This window comes from Hypomesus transpacificus, chromosome 1, assembly GCF_021917145.1.
Source record: "Hypomesus transpacificus isolate Combined female chromosome 1, fHypTra1, whole genome shotgun sequence".
Classification (NCBI taxonomy): Eukaryota; Metazoa; Chordata; class Actinopteri; order Osmeriformes; family Osmeridae; genus Hypomesus; species Hypomesus transpacificus.
In genome coordinates, this window is record NC_061060.1 from 3,896,213 (window position 1) to 3,917,513 (window position 21,301).

At 45.0% G+C, this 21,301-nt stretch overlaps 1 protein-coding gene across 6 annotated transcripts; it reads right to left on the reverse strand.

Moving 5' to 3' along the window:
* Positions 1 to 855: 855 nt before the first annotated feature.
* arhgef37 (Rho guanine nucleotide exchange factor (GEF) 37) lies at positions 856 to 18,984 on the reverse strand. 6 transcript variants are annotated; one of them, XM_047040950.1, is made up of 16 exons: positions 18,763 to 18,984; positions 18,539 to 18,599; positions 17,659 to 17,762; positions 16,853 to 17,266; positions 15,833 to 15,962; positions 15,472 to 15,619; positions 14,966 to 15,165; positions 14,656 to 14,786; positions 13,425 to 13,529; positions 12,907 to 13,020; positions 12,396 to 12,565; positions 11,831 to 11,978; positions 11,348 to 11,476; positions 10,164 to 10,359; positions 9,533 to 9,699; positions 856 to 7,897 (listed from the first exon to the last, which is right to left on the reverse strand). In XM_047040950.1, the coding sequence occupies exons 4-16, from the start codon at positions 17,255 to 17,257 to the stop codon at positions 7,676 to 7,678; spliced, it is 2,265 nt and encodes a 754-aa protein (XP_046896906.1). In that variant the 5' UTR covers positions 17,258 to 17,266; positions 17,659 to 17,762; positions 18,539 to 18,599; positions 18,763 to 18,984; the 3' UTR covers positions 856 to 7,675. The 6 variants fall into 6 exon arrangements, with proteins under 6 accessions (XP_046896906.1, XP_046897690.1, XP_046896096.1 ...); XM_047041734.1 differs by lacking the exon at positions 18,539 to 18,599 and having other exon boundaries at positions 18,823 to 18,984; XM_047040140.1 differs by lacking the exon at positions 18,539 to 18,599.
* Between the last annotated feature and the right edge of the window lie 2,317 nt (positions 18,985 to 21,301).

Sequence of the window (21,301 nt, forward strand, 5' to 3'; positions counted from 1 at the left end):
AAGACACAGCTGAAAAAATAGGTCAACCTTTATTATTTCACTCTGTGGAAGTCAATACATGGCACACACATTATCTAGGCCTTTCGGTTTAGCAATTGAATTCCTTGACAAACAAACAACAAACAAACAACCAGAACTACCTCATACAGCCAATGGTCAATGGAGTTTGAAAGCCTGAACCTTGTGTTGTTTAAACAGGAGGTCATGAGTTCACATACCGTTAGTAATTAGTTATGGTCATTCTTTCCTGAACGCAGATGGGAAAACCCTATATACAGTACCACTGGCTTTAAGTCAATACATTGATTGCATAAAACAACCAATCCTATCAATCTGCCAGTGACACATATGGCTCTGCCCTCTGTCCTCTGGGATGCCCAGCGTAAAGGAAAGAGTGACCATAACTAATTACTGACAGTATGTAGGTCATCTACTGTAACTGATACTGGTGTCTAGTCAGATAACTCAGTTTAAACAGTTTATTTATATTTGTGGGCAAATAAAATGATGTACAGGATTATCCTGGGTCTGTATATCTCACTTGAAGGTGGGCCTTTTTTGTAAACATGTTTTGTAAGTTAATGAGGCCCTTAGTGAGTTGTTAAGCAACAGAGACAGCTCAGTGCCAGTGGAATGTGAATTTCTCATTTTTGGAGCAGCCCGCTACTTTCCAACCAATTGTTATCCAGCAATCCTGTTCCAGCCAATCGGCTTTGGTGAGGCGGGCCTTCATCCTTGGCTCATTTGGTGACACCACTGTCTATCAAACTCAAGCTGGAGGAAAGCACGGAAGTTCAGAGAAGAATTGGGGGCAAACAAACAAACAAACAACCAGACCTACCTCATACTACCTCAAATTATAATGTATTTGATAATCTTATGTATTAATGCTTAAACTCTCTGTCTCACTTTGTCAAATACAACATTTAAAAACGGCATTAAATCTTTTAACATAAATAAAAGAGGAACAATTTGAGTGACTGATTATAATTTCATAGATCTTTATTCAACGGTATCCTTGATTGAAGAATGGTCATCCTAAAAGTGTCGAAAAAAATATGTCTTCTTACATGGGTGGAAATAGTTTTACTTGAATTGATATAACATCGGTATTACGTGGACGTGTAGGAGAGAGTGCAGGCCTCTCGGTGGTCTGGAGAGAAACATGTGTCTTCATACACTTAACAAATCCACTGTCATCATTGAGGTAAGGACATCTCTGTGGCCAAACAAGGAAACGTTTGCTTACACAGGAATATATTTGGACTTTATGGGAGCCAAATAATTCCTCAGTTGAGATAAAAAATATTCTCAAAATACAATCATTGTAGAAGAATGTCACTTCAACATGGTCCTGCTTCAAAGATTCTCATTTTCCTGAAGGAGTTATAATTACAGTTGTGGTTTCCATAATGGAGGTGATTTGTTAAGACGCAGCCCTATTGAATGTTAGTGGTTTTACAACTTAGAGCCCTGCACAGAATGATACCCTTACATGGTGAAAGGTCTTTTCAAAAGTAGGATTAAAACTCATACTTTCCGGTCTGCATAAATGCCTCACTGGGTCCATGTATGTTGATTGTTAATACTGTCAACATGGTTTACACCAGTTATTAAGGTTTATACCTAAAACAGAGCATGCAGTAGAAGTGTCTGGGTTTGTCCAGTACATGAGAACGTGTGAATGTGTGTGAGAACAGACCACCTGCATCCAGAGATCCCTCCTCACAAAATACCTCTAAATAGAAGGATTAGGGCCTAAAATCCCTTCATCTGGCTCAGGGATTATGTGGCAAGTGAAACGAGTGTTTATGACTATATCATTCTGCAAGTCGTTAAACAAGACTTTGGGTGCTGCCAGAGTCACTTCAGTGATGACAAGGGACAACAGGGGGCTGGTAGTACCGTCAAAATAGATCCTAGAGGACTAGGGTTTGATCCTGATGACATCCTACAAGGTTTGACCCCCATCTGTGTCTTGACCTCTGCAGGCCCGACCCCTGTAAGGTTTCAGATTCTTTTGGTCCCCAGTATTCTGCCACACATCATTTTTATTACTGCAGCATTCAGCGTGGGTCAGCGTTATTATCTATCGTAGCCTTGAACTGTTTGGCAACCTTGGAATACAGGCCGGAAGTCAGGCAGGGCAGCTGTTCCTGCTGCTATGGGGGGAGAGAGAGGGATTTAGAGAGGGGATGAGAAACAGATACAAGGAGATAGAACCAAACACACCTCTCTAGGAGGCTGGGGAGCAGGGAAGGCGGTCTGTTAGAAGAACACGTTCCCCTTTTGCACACCCCATGCCTCGACCCTACCTCCCTTTCTCTCAAACACACGCATTCCCTAGATGGTGTAGGGGTTAGGTAGTGTGCCATTTTCCTCACACTCGGATGTTAAAATGTGTGGCTGTTTCAGAAATTGATGTTCCCATGAGGCTGCCACAGCACTCCTGCCATAACAATCTTCAGCTTATGAAAGTGAAGGGAGCACCGTGACCTCCAAAGAGACAACTTGGTTACCCAAACCTTTCAATGTATCCAAAAAATAGCATTAATTTGCCAACGTGAAAAAACAAACAAATCTTTCATCTAAATTGTTTAAAGTTTGTTGAAACATACTGTTTCAAATAAAAAAATAAAAAAATATGTAGGCATTAAGATTGAACATGACCTTTCTCGAATTAAGAGTGTCTGAAATACAAACAGTGACTGTGTGTCCATGTGAATGCCACTGTGGGCTGCAGTGTTTACATACCATGGGAAGAAATGTGCGTCCATGTTTTCCACACACCAGTGTTGTGACTCTCTTTGGGGGTGAGTGCTTTGTACTGTAACAGTGAGTGTGGAGCAGACCTGCATGTCAACACTATATTGACAGAATTTTTATTGAATGGCAATAACAATGTCTCGGCGGAAGACGAATCACCACTTACTCGCTTTTACTGCCGTCGGGGCAGAGGTTGGGAAAATTACGGCTTTAAACAACCAGTGAATCGGGGTGAAGTAATCAAGAACATTTTCTAAAATACAAAGTATCTAACCTGTGCAGTGTTTGTGGACCGTGTGAGGCCGTGGTGTATGAATGCTCGCATCAGACAGCATGCATACATTAGTCGTTAGATCACCTTGCTCGGGTTAAGCTGCTCCTCAGACACTAACAGGTCAGCGCGTGTGGGGATCCTGCTTGTCACCCTACACATGTCTTTCCCTCAGTGGATTTGTGATTTATCTCCTTCAGCCTACTGAGCAGCAAACTGCTGCCTGTTTTCCATCACATAAAACATGGAAGAAAACACACAGTGGCATATATAGGATAGAGTGATATGGCCACATGCAGTAAAGCATGTTTGTTGCTGATTGTCATGCATATACTTACATCCACCATTCTCCTGGACAATCTTAAAAAAAAAACATGTTCAGTTCCTTTTGTGGGGGTGTAAGTGATGCTGTTTTTCTGGCTCCATTGTAGACACAGATGACAGGACACAAACATTGCATCTCACATGGGAATATTACATTAGTTTATTGGCAAAGACAAAATGTAGAGCAAAATGTATTACAGACAGATAATTAAAACACTGCTAGTTCCTGTTTGAATGGCAAAGCACTTCATGGATCTCTCCTTTTGCTCTCCCTGTTCTACATAGTTCTCTCCGACAGACAACAGCAACACACGAGGTTTGACAGTTTAAAGAGTCGCACAGGAATGAGCTCCTGAAAACGAAATGCCTTTAAACGATCCCACCAAACCCTAACCTGACACCTGCTGTTTGATATATATCAGCTGTAAAGTGTGCCCAATGCTTTGATTTCACTTTGATATGTGGAGTGTCATACAAAGTATTCTAAAGATGATTTCGAGGTAGCAGGAGCGTGAACAGAACATCGCAATATTGTCTGTAGGCCATCCAGGTGGGCAGAAATGCATGGTGCTTTCACGTAGTGTATGACACAGACAACCCTACTCACCTCGGTCTCAGTACCTGGGTCTTCCTCACACCCATGCTAGCCTATGCCTGGCCCCCTCAAGTACAGCAGATTCAAAGTCTGGCAGCCTTGTATCGGGTAGGCCCTGTTTACAAGATTAATTCAGGGAGGAACAGGAAAGGGCCAGTAATGTGTGTGTGTGTGTGTATGTGAGTTAAAGGGCACACTAGTGTGAAGGGGGGGGGGGGGGGGGGGGGGGCTTACAGGCAGAATGTAACATCCAGTCTGAACAGTGTCTCCTGGCGCATGGCAGGAAGAGGTGTTGACTGTGAAACACACGGTAGACCTTGAGCTGTCACCCTACACCCTGCGCCTGGCCAGTCACATGGCTGGCTAGCTTGTGACATACTGCCAGCCCTTGGCAACCTGCCACCTGCCCCCAAACACACAAAACACGATTGGCATCCCAGTGCTACCTTTTAGGGACAGTGAAGAGAAACATACTGAAGAGACATCGGTGAAAGGCGGTAAGTGGAGAATTTATTTCTTTACATTTCTTCAAACAGAGTATGGTGGGGGCAGCTTTGCCTTTTCATTTGAAAACGGACTCAGGGATAAACAGCGATACAGGATAGTCACCCACCTGAGTTTCAATTTGGAGCACCCACTTCTCCAGAGAACAATCTAGTCCTTTATCTGCCATGGTCAACAACCTGCTAAGCACTATGGAAATCATCAGAGGTTAACCGACTTTCACTGTAAATTCAATGCAGTGTGTGGGGGGGACATAAATGATTGAATTTGAAGGGTGAGCTGATCAGTCTGAGTCATCTATATCTAGAAGGAATCACTGAACGTGAGCAGAACCGAACAGATGATTGGCTGGAATATTAAACGGCATACAATCCCTCAAACCCCCAATGGACCCCCAGAATCTATACAGGTTGAGATTTCACACACTCACATGATATATTTCCAACGCAAGTGGTAACACACGCGCGCACACACACACACACACACACACACACACACACACACACACACACACACACACACACACACACAGGGCATCAAGTGTTAGTGGCTGGAGCTTGCCTGTGTCTCCAGGTGGAGCCCGTGGAGAATGCTGCAGGGCTGAGAGGCTATCTGGGGGCAGAGGATCACGTGGTGCCCAGCCTGTAGCTGTCGCTGAGCTTAGCACTATCTTAAGCTCCGGTAATGAACCAGGACAGCCCTCTGCAATGCTAGTCTGGATGAGCCATTGTTAAAACTCAAATGGGGTTGTGTGCAGAGATCAGCTGATGACTCCTATAGAAGCACCACAACATGGGCCAAACTGTTCCCAAATGCAGCCCGGGCTTAGACCCCTCCAAAGACCAGGGTTATTTCCGTGGCGCGGCTTTGAAAGGTCTGTCCTCCTTTGAACGCACGCACGCACAAGCAGTTCTTACGTTAAGACCTAGGCATGCAAATACAAGACTGCTTCAAGGGCAAGTAGAGAGGCAGGGAGAGAGGGCGAGAGGCAGGGAGAGAGGGCGAGTGTGTGTGAAATGGGGTGGGGGTGAGGGGGGGAAATACTTCCAGGGAAGAAAAAAAAAAATCTTCCAGCTCTAAGGATGCAGATGTGAACCTCTCCCGCCTTGGCAGCCCTCTGCTGAAAAACAAACTATGAATTCACACACGGCCATAAATTTGCCATCTGGCCTGACACACATGATCGTGTGTGTGTGTGATCGTGTGTGTGATCGTGTGTGTGTATGTGAGTAGCTGGTCTGGACTCTTCTGGCCCAAGGGACACAGTCCGTTTCCAACACAGGAACAGTTCTACAGCAGACTACGTATCTTACTTGGCAACACTTGCTCAGACCATCGAGCAAGACAACCGGTATCGATCCTGCGTCTCTCCTGGTAACACGCTCGGAGAACAAGAACGAGGGAGAGAGGATTAACTGCCTTGCAGAGGAAGTTTATAGTATCGGAAAATGATCATAAAAAACTTCACACCGTGGCCAGCAGGGGGAGACTGGTGAGTGGGATGGAGAACCGACCAACCAACAACAGTGGGCTATTTTTAGACCGGTGGGGAGAGGGAAAAGTATTTTTAGATCCGTGGGTCTTTGTCATGCTGAGGGTATAGATCGCTGCAGGGGGGGGGCTTGGAATTCAATCGGTGCTGACAGGCGAGCCCACGTTAACGGCAGTGACGAACCCTGACGCACACAGTGAGCGCACATCCAAACCACTATGTTAGTCGTGCAGGGTATTCCGACACACCGACAGCACTGTCGTGATAAGTGCAACCCTAAAAGCATCCGGCCATTGCTCTCGCTTCATTACCCCTCCTCGTAGTGCTCCGTCACTGAAAGCTCTGCCTCCGAACCGCCTCCGATGCGCCATCGACACAGGCTGCCCTTTCTCCAAAATACACCAAAAATAGAGGTACATGTTCTAGCCTTGTACTTCAACATGACGGGAGGGAACAGTTAGTTCTGCACATATCAGCATTAACCAAACTACAGAAAACGCACTGCCGGTTTACCTCCTATATTTATCTCCGGCAAAGTATGAGTCATTTCACCTTCATATTGTAACTCCCATCACTCGGATGGACATGTAAAACAGCCCTGGGTTAGACAGAGAAATATACAACAACAACAAAATCAATAAATACAATGAGTCATCATCAAAACACCTTCAAGACAATTGCACAATATGACACATTCTCATTAAGATCATGATCTTCATCCAAAGAACACAAGTAGGCAACACGAAACAGCTCTTGCGAGAGACTACATTTGAGGTTGTGCAACATTCTTAGGTAAGCACCAATACTGGCTCAGGTAATGCAGGCGCTGTGGTGAGGCAGTGAGCTGGCATCGGCCCTCCCCTAGTGGCCATCTTAAACATGACAGCCTTATCCTGCCGCCGCACAGCCCGGATACAGCCGAGGGGGACGGATCAGAACGTCGAGTCCTCTTATTCCCACACACTGACTTCTGGACCAATCAGATGCTGCTGACTGCAGTACAGCAGTGCTAGACTGCTCTATAAGCTAGTGATGTAACTGGTTTGGTAACCACACAGCGCACGCAGAGCATTTCTTGGAACAAACAGCTATATTTAAAGAGCTCTTGAGAGGAGGTTTCAGTCATGCCAAAGTGTGACAGCATATTTGCTACCGCTACATTGGCTGAGGTTGAAGATGCTATAACAGTGTGTATATGCTTGTCTGTACCTGCATCGACCTGCAGCAGAGAACGCATCACTGAGAGGTCTGGGTTTTTCATAAACACATACATCTGTTGACCACTTCAACACATTTGCAAGATCCAAAGATAAAAGGGGGGCACAGAGATGCAGACAGACTGATGAGGGTGAGCAGGAGAGCTTGGTCATCCGACAGTCCGTGTCTCCTCCGACGCCCCTGGGCAACAGTACTCCGTCAGACAGAGGCCTCGCGGTCTCCGCAGTCTCTCTGGGACTCAGGGCCGAGGCTGCGACAGGGCATGGAGGAGCGTGACTAAGCAGCAGGCAGAAGCAGCGCTTCACACCGACAAACGCCCAGGCTCACACGCACGCACGCGCACACACACCCACCCCTCTACGCTCCACGTCGACGATCCACTGACTGCGCACACACACATATACACAAGCTGGCAATCCACCGAGTGATCCTTCGTGGAGGATGTGCTGGTGGGGTTGAGGTGAAGGGCAGTGGGCTCCCACCAAGGGCTTCTCCAGCACAACCTTTAGTGACAGGGGGCGTTGGCGCAGGCTGATGACGTCAACGCGGGGGAGGGCAGGAAAGCCAGGAAGTTGGAGGGTACGTAACCTCGCTTGCCCCTGGCCTCCACCAGGCTCCACTCGGGGTTCCCTCTCTTGTCCTGCTGCTCCAACACTCTGATTGGCTCCCCGGCCGCAAGGGACACCTCGTGATTGGTCCTCGCTGTGAAGTCGTAGGCCGCAAACACCTGGAATTACGGAGCGGTGTCATGGAAACCAGGTCAAGGTATGAGAGACCTCCTGTCGACACGCACATACTATGTAGAAGTAGAGGGGAGGATACCACACTGCTACTGGATTTCTTTATCTTGATGGTTTCTCATCTACTGTAGTCGTATCATAGTGCAAACACAGCATACCTCAATATTTGATCAAGGCATCATATGGGATCTGAGATGTTTTATGGCACCTCCTTGTGGCCAAAGGTGATATGGGCTAATACACGTAGCTAAAAAATCTGTTTTCCAGGAATGATTTAGCTACAGCATATCTGGGCTACAAAAGGGCTTCATTCTATATTCATAAGCTCCAGATAAATCTGATCTAACACAAGGGTTGTTTGCACAACTGTAATTAAGATGCATCATAATTCCAGATCGGACATGACTTGATTGGCGAAAAGAAAAGTAATCTAGCTAGCTTGCTTTGACCAATTTGATGATGCTAGTTTAGTGTTTGAAGGGAATGGAAGGATGCGTTTGAAAGCCTTGGCCAGATTGGCAGTCACCTACTCATGATAAGTGATAACGTCAAGCATGGTTTGAGGGGGCTGGATGGGAGAGAATGATGAATGCTTTGCAAAGGTCAAGCTGAGCATCATTCATTTTCACAAGCGAGACAGACATATATTACACACACACACACACATCAACAAGAGACATTTACGAGCTTTGAAGGTTCATCTGGTAACACATGGAACTACTTTAAATAATACTGGTGTCTGAGGAGCACCAGACAAGGTAAGGTAAGAAATACGAGTTTGTGAATGCTAATTTGGTCTTGTTTCATAAAAACCTCCCCGTCACAAATGCACAAACAAGCGACTAAGTTGATGATTTATGTGCGTAGCGTGGTGGACACCCTATGAATCCATCATCCCTGTGATATTAATCACACAGACAGTGTCCAGTCAAGTGGAAGCCCCCACACTCTTCATTATTCAACATCATTAATTTCAGTGAATATTCAGAGCCATAATCCTGTTCCATGAAACACTTGACCAGCCACCTGACAACAACCCTGCAGACCTATCTGGACCTGCGCCCAAAGAGAAGATATGTAAATGTAGGAAATTATCTAGTTCTACTTTATTGTTCAAAATGATTGCACCATGCATAGCTTCCTGTGACAAAAAGCAAAAATCGAACACAGGGAAATGAGTCTGTGTTCCCCCCACCCTGTCTGAGGGAAGCAGAATGTGACGAGTCACCACATTGCCTCCAGGGGGCACATGGGACACGTCGGAGAACAGAACTGGCTGACTATATGACCATCTGTCATCCGGTCACACGGTCGAAAATCCAGACATTTCACAGGGAAATGCTGTGGTGAGAAACCATGTTTGTCTAAAACGTTAAATGACCCTTACAGCATTGATCTCTTCCTACTACTATGTTACTCGTAGCAATATTCTGTTAAAGGCTTCCCCTTTTAAATATATTTTTTTAATTCACAGTGGGATTTCAGGCAGAAATTGTCTGATTAATGGCACCTCTCCCTTGACTGCCTAGCATGGATAGTTTGGCACCATGCATAGTAAACTGATACCGTTATGCCTAGCACGCAAAATGACGTCTAACAGGCGAAAACTAAATGTCACTTACCTGGAAGTAATTCAGGTTGCCTGCCATTGGCCTGGCATCCGGAGCGTACGAGTGTCTGCGGACCTTGCCCTGGTTGGTGGGCAGGGGGAGGTGGGGAGAGGTGGGAGGGTCAAGGCAGACCTGGTGGTAGAGGAGCAGCTTGGACGCAGGAACATACCCTCTGGGACCTGGACACAGGGACAGATCTTAGTAAAACCAGGCTTGACCAGGAGCAGCAGAGGCTTGTTAAGATGCCACACCCCTCAAGGGATCATTGTTGTGTGTTGGCGTCTGTTTGTTATAACTAGTGCAGTGCGCATTGGAGGTGCACGCTTGTTTAGATGTTTGTCTTTATTTGTCCCGAATCGCTCATCCAAACAATTTCACATGACACCGTGTTTCCATGGGTCCTGAGCAACACGCCAATTTCATACAGTGCCATGTTGTCAAGATAATTGAGCCAGACACACACACACATTCCTGATAATGAGACATACTAAAAGAGATAAATGTGCATGCACAATATAACACAAACAGTTCCTTTGTAAATTGTCAAATTTGCAAGTTGTCCACTTGCAGAATTACAAAGGGATATCCAATAAGAAAACGAAAAATCATTCCCAGACGGGAAGTGTAAGCGAGCAGCTTTTACCTCCGGCGTCGACCAGCCAGCGGCGGCGATCTCCCCTGGTGTCCATCTGGCTGAGGATGGCCACCAGCTCCCCCCGGCCCAGGCTCAGATCCAGGTCCCTGGAGCCCACCACCAGGCTGCTCACCTGGTAGATCTTCCCAGGGCCGTGCTTCTCTGTGAGGAGCTTGAGCCGTCGCTGGGACGACGGGCTGAGAGGCTGCGAGCACAGGAGGCCCACTCGTTAGGATGTGTCCACACACTGCTGCTAAATGCATCATGATGTCCCTTTTAGAATCTTATGAATGCTAATCGTTAGGGGTGGGAATCTTATGGGAGCTCATGATTCGAATCGATTCTTGGGGTCACAAATCGATAAAAAGTAGATTCATGATATTGAATCAAAAAAAGTTTGGATTAATAAATGTTTAAAAAAAAACATAAAAATAAAAAAAAAGCCTCAATCGCGATTCAAATGTGAATCGATTTTTCCCCCCACCCCTACTAATCAATACACAAACTGATACTGACTCCCGGCTATGGGAAAGATATATGTATGACTGTATATGAAGATATATGTTACCATACTTATTTCTCACAATAAAATACAGTTCCAGGTGTGACTAACTAAATACAATTTTCAAATGAAATCTCATGTATGATTCCAAAACACACATAGATATTAAGACATCAAAATTTCGCCAGCCATGTCTGTTTTGATGGAATCTATTTAATTTAATTTGGTTCATCTAAACTGCCAAAAAAATCTTTTTAAGAGTTTTGTGGGCATGGCCTTTCGGGTTCTTAAATATGCACACAAGAATGTTTTAGATATGCAGAAGGACCAGTTGAGGAATGTGCTGAATCACACCATTACAGTAAAGCGCTCCATGTTGTCAGACAAGAGAGACCGGTTCAGGTATTTTGACATGACACACAGCGTTGTGCTATGACAACTAAAATATACCGACTGAACAAACAACATGCTGTTAAATCCATGTATAAAAATAATTCAGAGTGCATGATGCATGATATTGGGAGGACACTCCCCAGCGCTCTACTGTGAGACACCTTGTTCCCGTCTGTCAACATATTCTCAGAACACAGACAGAGAGACACACATTCCCAAATCTTCCCCAAGTCTTCTCCAGCAACAAGCCACCACTAAACAACAACAAGTTCATAGACAGGCTTCTGTCAGGACGAACCTGGACAATGGGAGCATTGAGCTGGTCCTGCACATTCCTACACAGACTGTCCAGCCTCAGCACTCCCTGTAAGACCTCTGCATCCGCCCACTCCCAGAATGCACCATGATCCAGAGCACTGTGAGGGAGCTGGATTGAGAGAGAGAGAGACAAAGAGAGAGACAGAGAGAGAGACAGAGACAGAGAGACAGACAGAGAGAGAGAGAAAGAGAGAGAGAGAGAGAGAGAGAGAGAGAGAGAGAGAGAGAGAGAGAGAAAAAAATATATATTTAGAGAAATAGACCAAACTGTTAAAATTAATATTGTCATGTGAAAGGAATACACACAGCATGTAGGCAAATGGCCTACTCAGCCTAACTTCCTGAGCAACAGTAACATGAGATTCAATATTAAATGAGTCCAGGAAGAACTTCTCAAAGTCAAAATCCAGGTCTAAGTTCACCGTGGCAGCAGGGATGTGCTAGTAGTAGCATTACTGTGTACCTGCTGGGCGAAGCCTTGGAAGAGCTGCTTCATGTCCGAGGCCAGGTCTCTGTGCAGGCAGCTGAAGGTCTCCAGCATGCCCCAGAGCAGCTGCAGGGCCAGTCCGTTGAACACGGGCAGCTCGTTAAGGAGCAGCGTGTTGATGGTCCTGAGGGAGGTGACATCACGTCAGCTCACTGGACACAGGGGCGCTACTGTACAGGAGCCGCTGCCAGCCACTGCAAGGGTACTCCTGAGTCTTACAATGCTTTCCCTTCCTGGTTGACCGTTTGTCGTTTGTGCTTTTTGTTTTTGCATATTACAGAACAGAACCAATAAAAGGTTCTTACGTAATACAAAACAGAAGAACATGAAAACAATGAAACTGCTGCTGCACAGCTGTAATGAGGCCTTTAGGCATCCAAGTGATATTATTACTTGGTTCTTTACAGAGATAAATAAGGATTCGTAGTCAAAAAAAAAAACATTGGAACAAGTGATACACAGTCTGCTTTTGAGTTTGTTTATACCTGTGTGTGTTTGAGGGCTTGAGCAGACTTGGAGGTACACTGCATGTTAAATCTACCTGTATGTATTGGCCACAGCCTGTTCCTCGTAGCTGAGGCTGCCTTTAGCCTCCAGTAGCTCGTAGTCAAGCAGCTTGTCCAGGCGTTTCCTGATCAAGTTCCTGGGCCCAACAAGCAGGTCTCGCAGGGCACACAGGGGCTTGAATATGAGGCTCCTCATCCTGTGCTCCTGGGGAGGCAGGGGACAGGAGAGATGTGGGAAGATGACAGGGGACAGGAGAGATGTGGGAAGATGACAGGGGACAGGAGAGATGTGGGAAGATGGCAGGGGACAGAAGCAAGGGTCTGTATAGATCAAGGATCTGAATAGAACTATACATTTACATTTTGTCATTTAGCAGACGCTCTTATCCAGAGCGACTTACAGGACATTGCCTAAGGACACAACGTCATTTTGCACGGCCGGGATTCTAACTAACAACCTTCTGATTAATAGCCCAACTCCCTAACCGCTCAGCCACCCAACCCCCACTATAACGAAATACAATAGAAAGCTTCCGTTTAACTCACAAATGTCGGAAGAATCCATTGTCTCAATGCAGTAGATATTTCTTTGTAGGAAATAGCAGACTTCTCTCCGTCCAGGTCCAAGTCAAACTCCTCTGGTCTACAAGCAAGAAACCTCTAGAAAAATGTATAACTGTTACCATGAGAACTATTTTGAGAACAGGAAGAAAATAAGTTAAAAATAAATTCACATGCTCAGAAATGTATGGCTTCAAACTATATTTGTAGACAGCAGGAAAGGAATACTGTAGCACTGAAGAGGACTACACCAAATATTTTCCCAATCTTAAATTTCAGCATTAGCTTTGTCTTACTTAAAATTAGGAATATGATCACTGCTCTGGCTGACACCTGGTTTAGATCACGTAACAAGTAGTGACTGTTTCATAAGTGTCATTAGATATTTTTCAGATAACAACAGAACATACACATTGATGGTAAACCAACTGCACATGGAATTGAAGCTGACTTTGCATGCTAACAGTTTTACAACATAAGTTTGCATGCTAACAACAGCTCACCTGTAAATTATGGACGAAGTTCTCCACGTTGTCATAGAGATCAGTGATGCCACTCTCCAGCATATAGAAGAATCCTTCCAGCGCATCAAACTCCTCGTCCACCAGCTGTAGAACAGAGCAGGTTACAGACACTGTCAAGAACCTGCATCAAACTCCTCGTCCACCAGCTGTAGAACAGAGCAGGTTACAGACACTGTCAAGAACCTGCATCAAACTCCTCGTCCACCAGCTGTAGAACAGAGCAGGTTACAGACACTGTCAAGAACCTGCATCAAACTCCTCGTCCACCAGCTGTAGAACAGAGCAGGTTACAGACACTGTCAAGAACCTGCATCAAACTCCTCGTCCACCAGCTGTAGAACAGAGCAGGTTACAAACACTTTCAAGAACCTGCATCAAACTCCTCGTCCACCAGCTGTAGAACAGAGCAGGTTACAGACACTTTCAAGAACTTGCCCTCTACATCAGACTGGTCGAATTATTGCAAAGCTACAATCTAATATCCTATAGATGATATTGTTAAATATGTGGATTTTAAATTATCTATTTTTGCACTATATTAGACTGCTTTGTTGGTTTTCCTGTACTGACCTAAATATTTATTTTATTGTATTATCCTATTTAAATACTTTTTTACATGATTTACATTTACATTTATTCATTTCTTGATCCATAACTTCGTTGAGTATGATGTGTTTCAATCATGACATAATATTGCTATATTTTGCACTGAATTTGAATTAAAATGTTGTAATGAAGAGGTATCGTTATGGTGAGTGTGTATGGTGTATGGTGAGTGAATGTGAATGTTAATGTAAATGTGAGTGGAATAGCAAATATTTGACCATTTGAGGAGAAGGTTTTTAGAAAACACTTGCGTAGATTCTTGGCAAAAACTTCAAACGTCAGAAATGTAGGTCATAGTGTCTTGAACGACACTAAACCAGTACCACAGGAATGCAGTTTCTACAGTGAGGGATGATGTCACGTAATATCTTCAAGCTGAGTAGTATGAACACTGACAAAATGATACTCCGTCTCCAGATAGGGACTAGGCTGGGTTTGAGCCAACCAGCAGTAAACACAGGTCATGTGATACTCCTTCTCACCACCTGTCTGTTTAATGATCAACCAGCATGTACTATAGCAAGGTGTGTAGTGCACAAAGTTAAGTAATCTGTGCAAGGGCAAGCTAACTACAGTACTGTACCAACAGTGCAGTAACCTTTACCTTTGCAGCTATCCCAGTCTCGTGTTTTATGAACTGGCTGAGCCGGGCAGTCTTCTTAGCTATGCTGTGGCTGTTCAGACGAACAATCTTGTCCTTGATAGTCAAGGTCTCCGTCTTTTTGTATTTGTCCGCTTAAGTGGTGACACAGACAAACACATTCAATACAGAGCAACAGCATGGGATTGTCATAGTAATAATCAATGCCCCTTGAAATAAGGGGACGTTTAGCACTACAGTTCAACGCTTCATCAATGGAAAAAGTATAAAATGTTATTGGAGAAATGTGTGCCGGTGCGTATCATGCCCTCACCCACTTCTCTGAAGCGTTTGTACTCATTGATTTTGCAGTTGAGTGCTATGGCTGTATGGGCGGTGTTCTCCAGCAGGTCGTAGGCAAAGTGGCCCGGCTCGGTGTGCTTCTTGATGGTCTGGAGCAGGAGGGGGTAGCGGGCTATACGCTGGACTGGCATCACCAAGAAGAAACTTAGCGACGTGGCGTTGACCTCCGGCCTGGCAAGATGACGACAGAGAAAATACTTTTCAAAAAGGTGTGGAACGTGCAAAAGGCTTAGGACACACTCGGTATTGTTCTGTAGACACTAGTGCACGTCTGAGAGGCATGGAAGTGCTGAACAAAAGCATGACGTTGCAAGTGTAGTGCCCTTGCCATGAACCTCTCATCTACAGTACGCGCTGGGGTTGTGAATCAAAACCCAGTTTCGTCAAACAGTTACCCTATATATCAAGATGCACCGTAACACTCGTAGTTTCAAGGTCCGAAGAAGTGATTGAATTAGTAGAGAGACGAGAACATACGCAGAGGACTTAATGACTCTGACGACCTCGTTCCAGAGGCCTTCCTTCTGCTTGTAGGAGTTCTCCAGCGTGGTCACGTTGCTGTAGTTAGCCAGGTACTCCTTGTAAGCTGCCTCTATCTCTGTGGAAAGGCTGAGGAACGCGTCACCTGAGAGAGACGAGGAGACAGAAGATGAGGGCGTATTGCACGTCAACGGAAATAAGAACACCTATAAACATACTTCATGTCATGACAGATTGGACAATAACAATTGGAACTTTTACAGGGAATGTTATGGTCTTAACCTCAGTTTCACTTAATCGGGCCGAATCTGTTTTGTAAACAATTTTGAGCTATCCTTGGTATTGTGATATCCCTTACAGAGTGTTTTCAGGTACAAGGGCTCTCCAAGCTGCCCTTGGTGCTGGTCCAACAGGCTGAGGAGGCGACTGGAGACTTTCATCACTTCCTCTATGTACAGGAACATGCTGTCCAGGTTGGCCAGTGGAGGCTAGGACAAGTGGGGGGGAGGGATCATGATTTGGCAGTAAATCACTTCTACACAAAGACACTAGACATCCGCAACACACATCTCTCTCTACTCGATTCTTGATTCCTTCTTTGTCTTTGAACTCATCTCAATCTGCCTCTCGCTCGAGTGCCCCCTCTCCTTATTCTCCCTCGCCCACTACTCTCTCACTACTCTCTAGATGGTTCCATTCTCTCTTCCACCCACCCTCCCTCCCTCCCTCTCCATACAATTACACTGAGCCTTTCATTACCACTCTGACTACTGCATAAGGAGGCCTCACCGTGTAATCAACTGTTTTATACGTTTACAAACGTCAGTTAAAACCAAAGTAGAATCCCACTTTATCCTCATGGAAATGTGGGACTATAAATTCAAGCGAGATGTTTACTTAAACCTTTTCCTCAGGCTTGTGTAACAGAAATGATTTACTCACAGTGAACTAGGAACGAGGCACAGTGATCTAGCCTGACAACCACTTTGGTTGTCCCATGGCAACAGAATGACTTTACCTTTACAGTCTGCAAACAATGCCGTTGGTAGTTATAATGACAGTGGTCAGTTGCAGTAAGATAGTACTTCTCTGTGTAGACCAGCTGATTGCCTTATGTATGACATCAATTCAATGCCACAATTGGTGCGTGCGAAGGCACAGGCTGCTGAGCAGGTAAAGTACTTTGAGCACTTATTGGGCTACGTTGGGCAATTATCCTCAGGAGACCATGTTTCATACTCTCAGTCCTCCATGCCTCTGCATGCTCAGGTGGTTGTCTGCTCCCTCGACCTGACCTCTGCAGACTGTGGCAGTGAACTGACCCCATACTTAAGCGTGAGCCAGTTGGCACAGCCCGCCTCAGTTCCACCGTGTTTACCTGTATTTTGTGAAGGTTGGCGCGGATGGTGACCGTGCAGACTTGCAGCTGCCTCAGGTAGTTCCTCTCAGTGTGGACCAGCTCTTGTATGGCCAGGAGCTGTCTCTGCAGTTCCCTCTCTCTGGCTGCCATCTCCTTGGCTTCGGCCTCCTCACTTAAAGACTCTTCTCGTTCTGATGAGCCAGCTGGCTCCTCGAGAGACACAGACACCTCTGACTCAGTGGTTCTCTCTTCCCTCCTGTTTTCCTCGCCTGCTGTCTCTCTCCACACACTTGATCCCTCTCTCTCCTCCCCTGTGTCCCTGCTGGTCTCCTTGGTGGTCTCAGCTACAGGGTTGAGGAGGGCAGTCTGGGTTCGGGGGAGGGGTTTGGGGGGAGGGTGGAGCTGGGGAGCAGGGTTTGCCATGCTGGGTATCTGTCCAACAAAAAAAGAAAACAGCCACTTGAATTACATTTTTTTTCCTGTGTTGGTTTGTCATGTGATTTGTGTTTGACTGCTGATGATGGTATCCAACAGTGCTACCCTGTGCTCGGATAACCACCATGGAAATATTTACGCGCCCCACCCATTCTAAATAACCTCTGAATAGCTCTCTCTTGAGAGCAAATCTGTACCAGCCATGCTTTTTCTACAGTACATAAGAGTAAATTCACTAAGTTTAGTTAGCCTAGTCTAGCTGTTTGATGTTCCAACAGAACAGAAGCACAAAAACATCAACAACCCCTCCTGCAGTCCGTTTCCATGCGAGTGTAAACACAGAAAGAATTGAGACAGCAGAAAATCCTCTATTAAAAGCGTGTCATTACCTTGAGGAGGAATACTGCTTTAGCCTGCCTCGGGGGCTAGCTCTGCTCTCCTGTCCAGTCGACTTGCTGTGTGGTTTGGCTCTACGGAAAAGTCCAGCGGCAGCCTGGTAAACACACAGATAGAAGGACGGGTTTAACTTTGTCCACTGACTTATTCGCACACAGACACAAGAGCTTCCTGCCGGGCTGCATGTGGCAGAGGGGTGTGAAGAGAGGGGGAAGGGAGGTGGTGGGCCAGCTAGCTAAGTTGTTTGTTAGGGTAAAAGTGGGAGGAGATAGGGGTTTTGAGGGAGGTAATTGTATTGCTGCAGTGCCGCTTGCGAGAGAGATATATGCTGACACACACGCGCACACACACACACACGCACGCACGCACACACACACACACACACACACACACACACACACACACACACACACACACACACACACACACACACACACACACACACACACACAACCCTTGCTGAATAAGCTGAGTGACTGCACCAGCCGGGGATGTCGACTGTTAAGGCGCATACTGATTGGCTGGTATCCCATTCTACAACTGAGCTAGCCAGTGGGATGATAGAGGAACCATTGTGGCTGAAACAAAAGCTCCAAGATAATCCTTTCTATCTCATTGTCAACACGAGGTGCATGTCCAAGCTTTTTGCCTTTTACGTTTACTTTAAGCTCTAAACATCTTGAATTTAAAGACAGTCTACTCTACTCTACTTGTTGAATTAAGATGCCAATGCCATACAGTATGTCAGTAGCCAAACTGTCATCAGTTAACCGAGCAAGAAAAAGAAACACTTCCAGAAGATTCAGTCATTTACTTTGGAGGGGAAAAAAATTTGACAGTGTGACATGGAAAAAGAGTTCAAAATGATCTCACCCATGCTGTCCTTTTACAAGTATGCCAGCTTGCTGGATGCAACCGCTACCTAATCATTGAACTGGACGATAAACAAAGTAATTATCTCTTAGAAACAACATAACTACCCCCTGACAACAATCGGCGGCTAGCTGTCGAGATTCCCCTTCCTTAACCGTTTTTACATCGCGGTGTAAGACACCTCAGATTATAAGAAAAAAAACGTTATTTTATAGCTTACGTACCAATGGTCCAGATGATGTACTATATGTGAAACAAAGCTTCCAATATACACTCCCACTCACAAGTTTATCCAAAGGCAAGCTGTCGGGTTTGCAGGCAACACGCGACATAAACCATCAACATGGACACGTCGACACAGCAACCTGTGGCGATCTACGCATCTATCAAACAGATAGACAGTGGAATACCGTAGTGATGTTGCAAATCTTCCCAATGAACATTCCCGTCACCTGTCTCATGCCCGCAGAAGGCTTCACTGGCGTGACGTCATCATAAACACACCTTCCGTGTAGTCCAGGTTATTATGAGTCTACGGTTTCTGTGTGTCTTTCATAATAAAAGACTAAATATATAGTAGGCTACTTTTAGAACCAATTTTATTATAGAAAGTCTGATTTTTTTCCCCTCAAAAGTCACATTTAATCACAAAAGGAGAAATGTTTCAATAACATGAACGTTAAAAGACAACGTTGTTTGGAATTGTGCTTTTTCATGACGAGATATGTAATATGTCTCAACGCAGGTCTAACTGTCTTTCTCTCAGCAGTCTGTTGTAAAGTTACACTGTCATTTGTCCTGCATCATGCCACTAAAACGAAAACTAGCTTATCCTAATCATATCAATCCATAGCTTTATCCAAAACAAAGGCAAATTGTTTTCAGATAGCTGCACTTATTTCAAAAGCGACATGTTTTTTTTGTATTAAAGGAAATAATAATCAATGGAATTGCATTGTGTATTATAATCAGTCCCAGAGGACACTACAAGGCATCAATGGAGCTATTGAAAAACATATGGTTATGATTTATCCCTATTCAGTTTTTTTTTCTTTCTTTCTTTGTTGGGCAATATATCAAGTCATTTCTTTAATGTTTGTTGGAGTGAAAGCAGCTGTGCTGTGAACTTCAACCCACACATCCACAGAGCATTCATAGACAAATAAGACTTCATGTTTGGTTTCTTTTAAGCATCTTTGTGTCAGCCTGTCAGGGGTAAGAGTTCAGTCAAGATTAAGAAAATGCATCTATAATCATTTTGATAGCTGTCATCAGAATATGTCACCTCCCTGTTACATGGCTGAAAATGTCTTACACACCAACCAAACCATCGCAGGTGACTTATTTGTCCTTGCCATGCATAAATAAAAGACAATCCCAGATCTGGCTAACATCTGGACCTGGGCACAAGAGTTCACACGTGTGAGAAAGCCTATCTGATCATTGTTGCTTTCTCACTTTCTCAAAATAAAAAAATTTGCTTGATGATAATATTGTTGTTCTTCAGTATATTACCCTATGTGTGTGCATCGGATAACGTTCAGTACATTCTTTGTGAGGTTGGTCAAAATGTGTCTGTCTTTCTCCGGCATTCATGTCAATTTTCATCTCAACAGCAGAGGGCAGTACATGACCGTGAAAGACCCAACCATGGTTTAGCTTTTCAGCTCATTCTCCTCGACTCATAAGCTTTAACACCGGACTGTTTTGTCTGTTATGTCATTAGCCAGTGGTTATGAGAGACTGTAGGAACCCTAACCCTAAACCCTAACCCCAACCCTAACCCTAACCCAACTTGTTCCCCTGAAATACATGAGTTCCAGATGAAAGGGGGCCCTAGGCAAAACAATTGGGGCTCTTTCCCACCACCACAACCACCAGTTGTGACTAGTAGTATAACAATAAGTTTTTTGAAAAGATACATGCGGAGGGGCATGTAAAACAGTCAGACACCAGAGAATGAGATTTAAGTTTACTAGTTAACGCTCATATCCAAATCGACATTGCTCACAAGTAGTGCATAGAATCTGCAGGTGGTGTGGGATTTGAACCCATTATACAATGCATGCACCGCAGGATCGAGCTTCACTTCCTTGGCCTGAGTGGGATATAAACCCCATGATGTAGAGTGCACAAGGCACATTACAAGAACAACACCTTATCACAGCGAGCCACCCAGGAGACTTCCAAGAATCGTGGTGTTTTTAACCACTGTCTCATGCACCCACACAGCTTTGATTTAGAAAGTCCAGGACTCCTCGTTGAGCTAAACAACCCTGCATGTCTGCATGCAGTCATTCCTCTGGCACAGCTGCCCCTCTGGCTATATTGTGTACATTTGAATGTTTTTACGGCCAGGCCCATTACAATTACATACAGGTTTATTTCCTCAGCCTGTGCTCAATTTTTTACTGTTAGCTTAACAAGTCCCATCGGTGAGTGACAAGTCAACAGGGGTGAGAAGGGTCTGCCTGTCAGACAAGTAGCCCCAGATGTGGAACAGAGCATGCAGGAACACTCAGATCCCCCTCCTCTACGACACTGGGGGCTGCCCACCGCTCTCTCGCTCTCTGCTGCACAGTTGTCATAGAGACTCAGTGGGTCAAACGCAGGTTTAAAAGCTTTGAAACGTACGGAACATTCACACAGATCTCACTCACAGCTACCACAGATGGTTTGGATTATTTGTGCCCAACAACCTTGTAAAAATGAATGAAACTTACACCGCAGTTGAAAACGATAGAATTTGTTCTGAGGTGGACC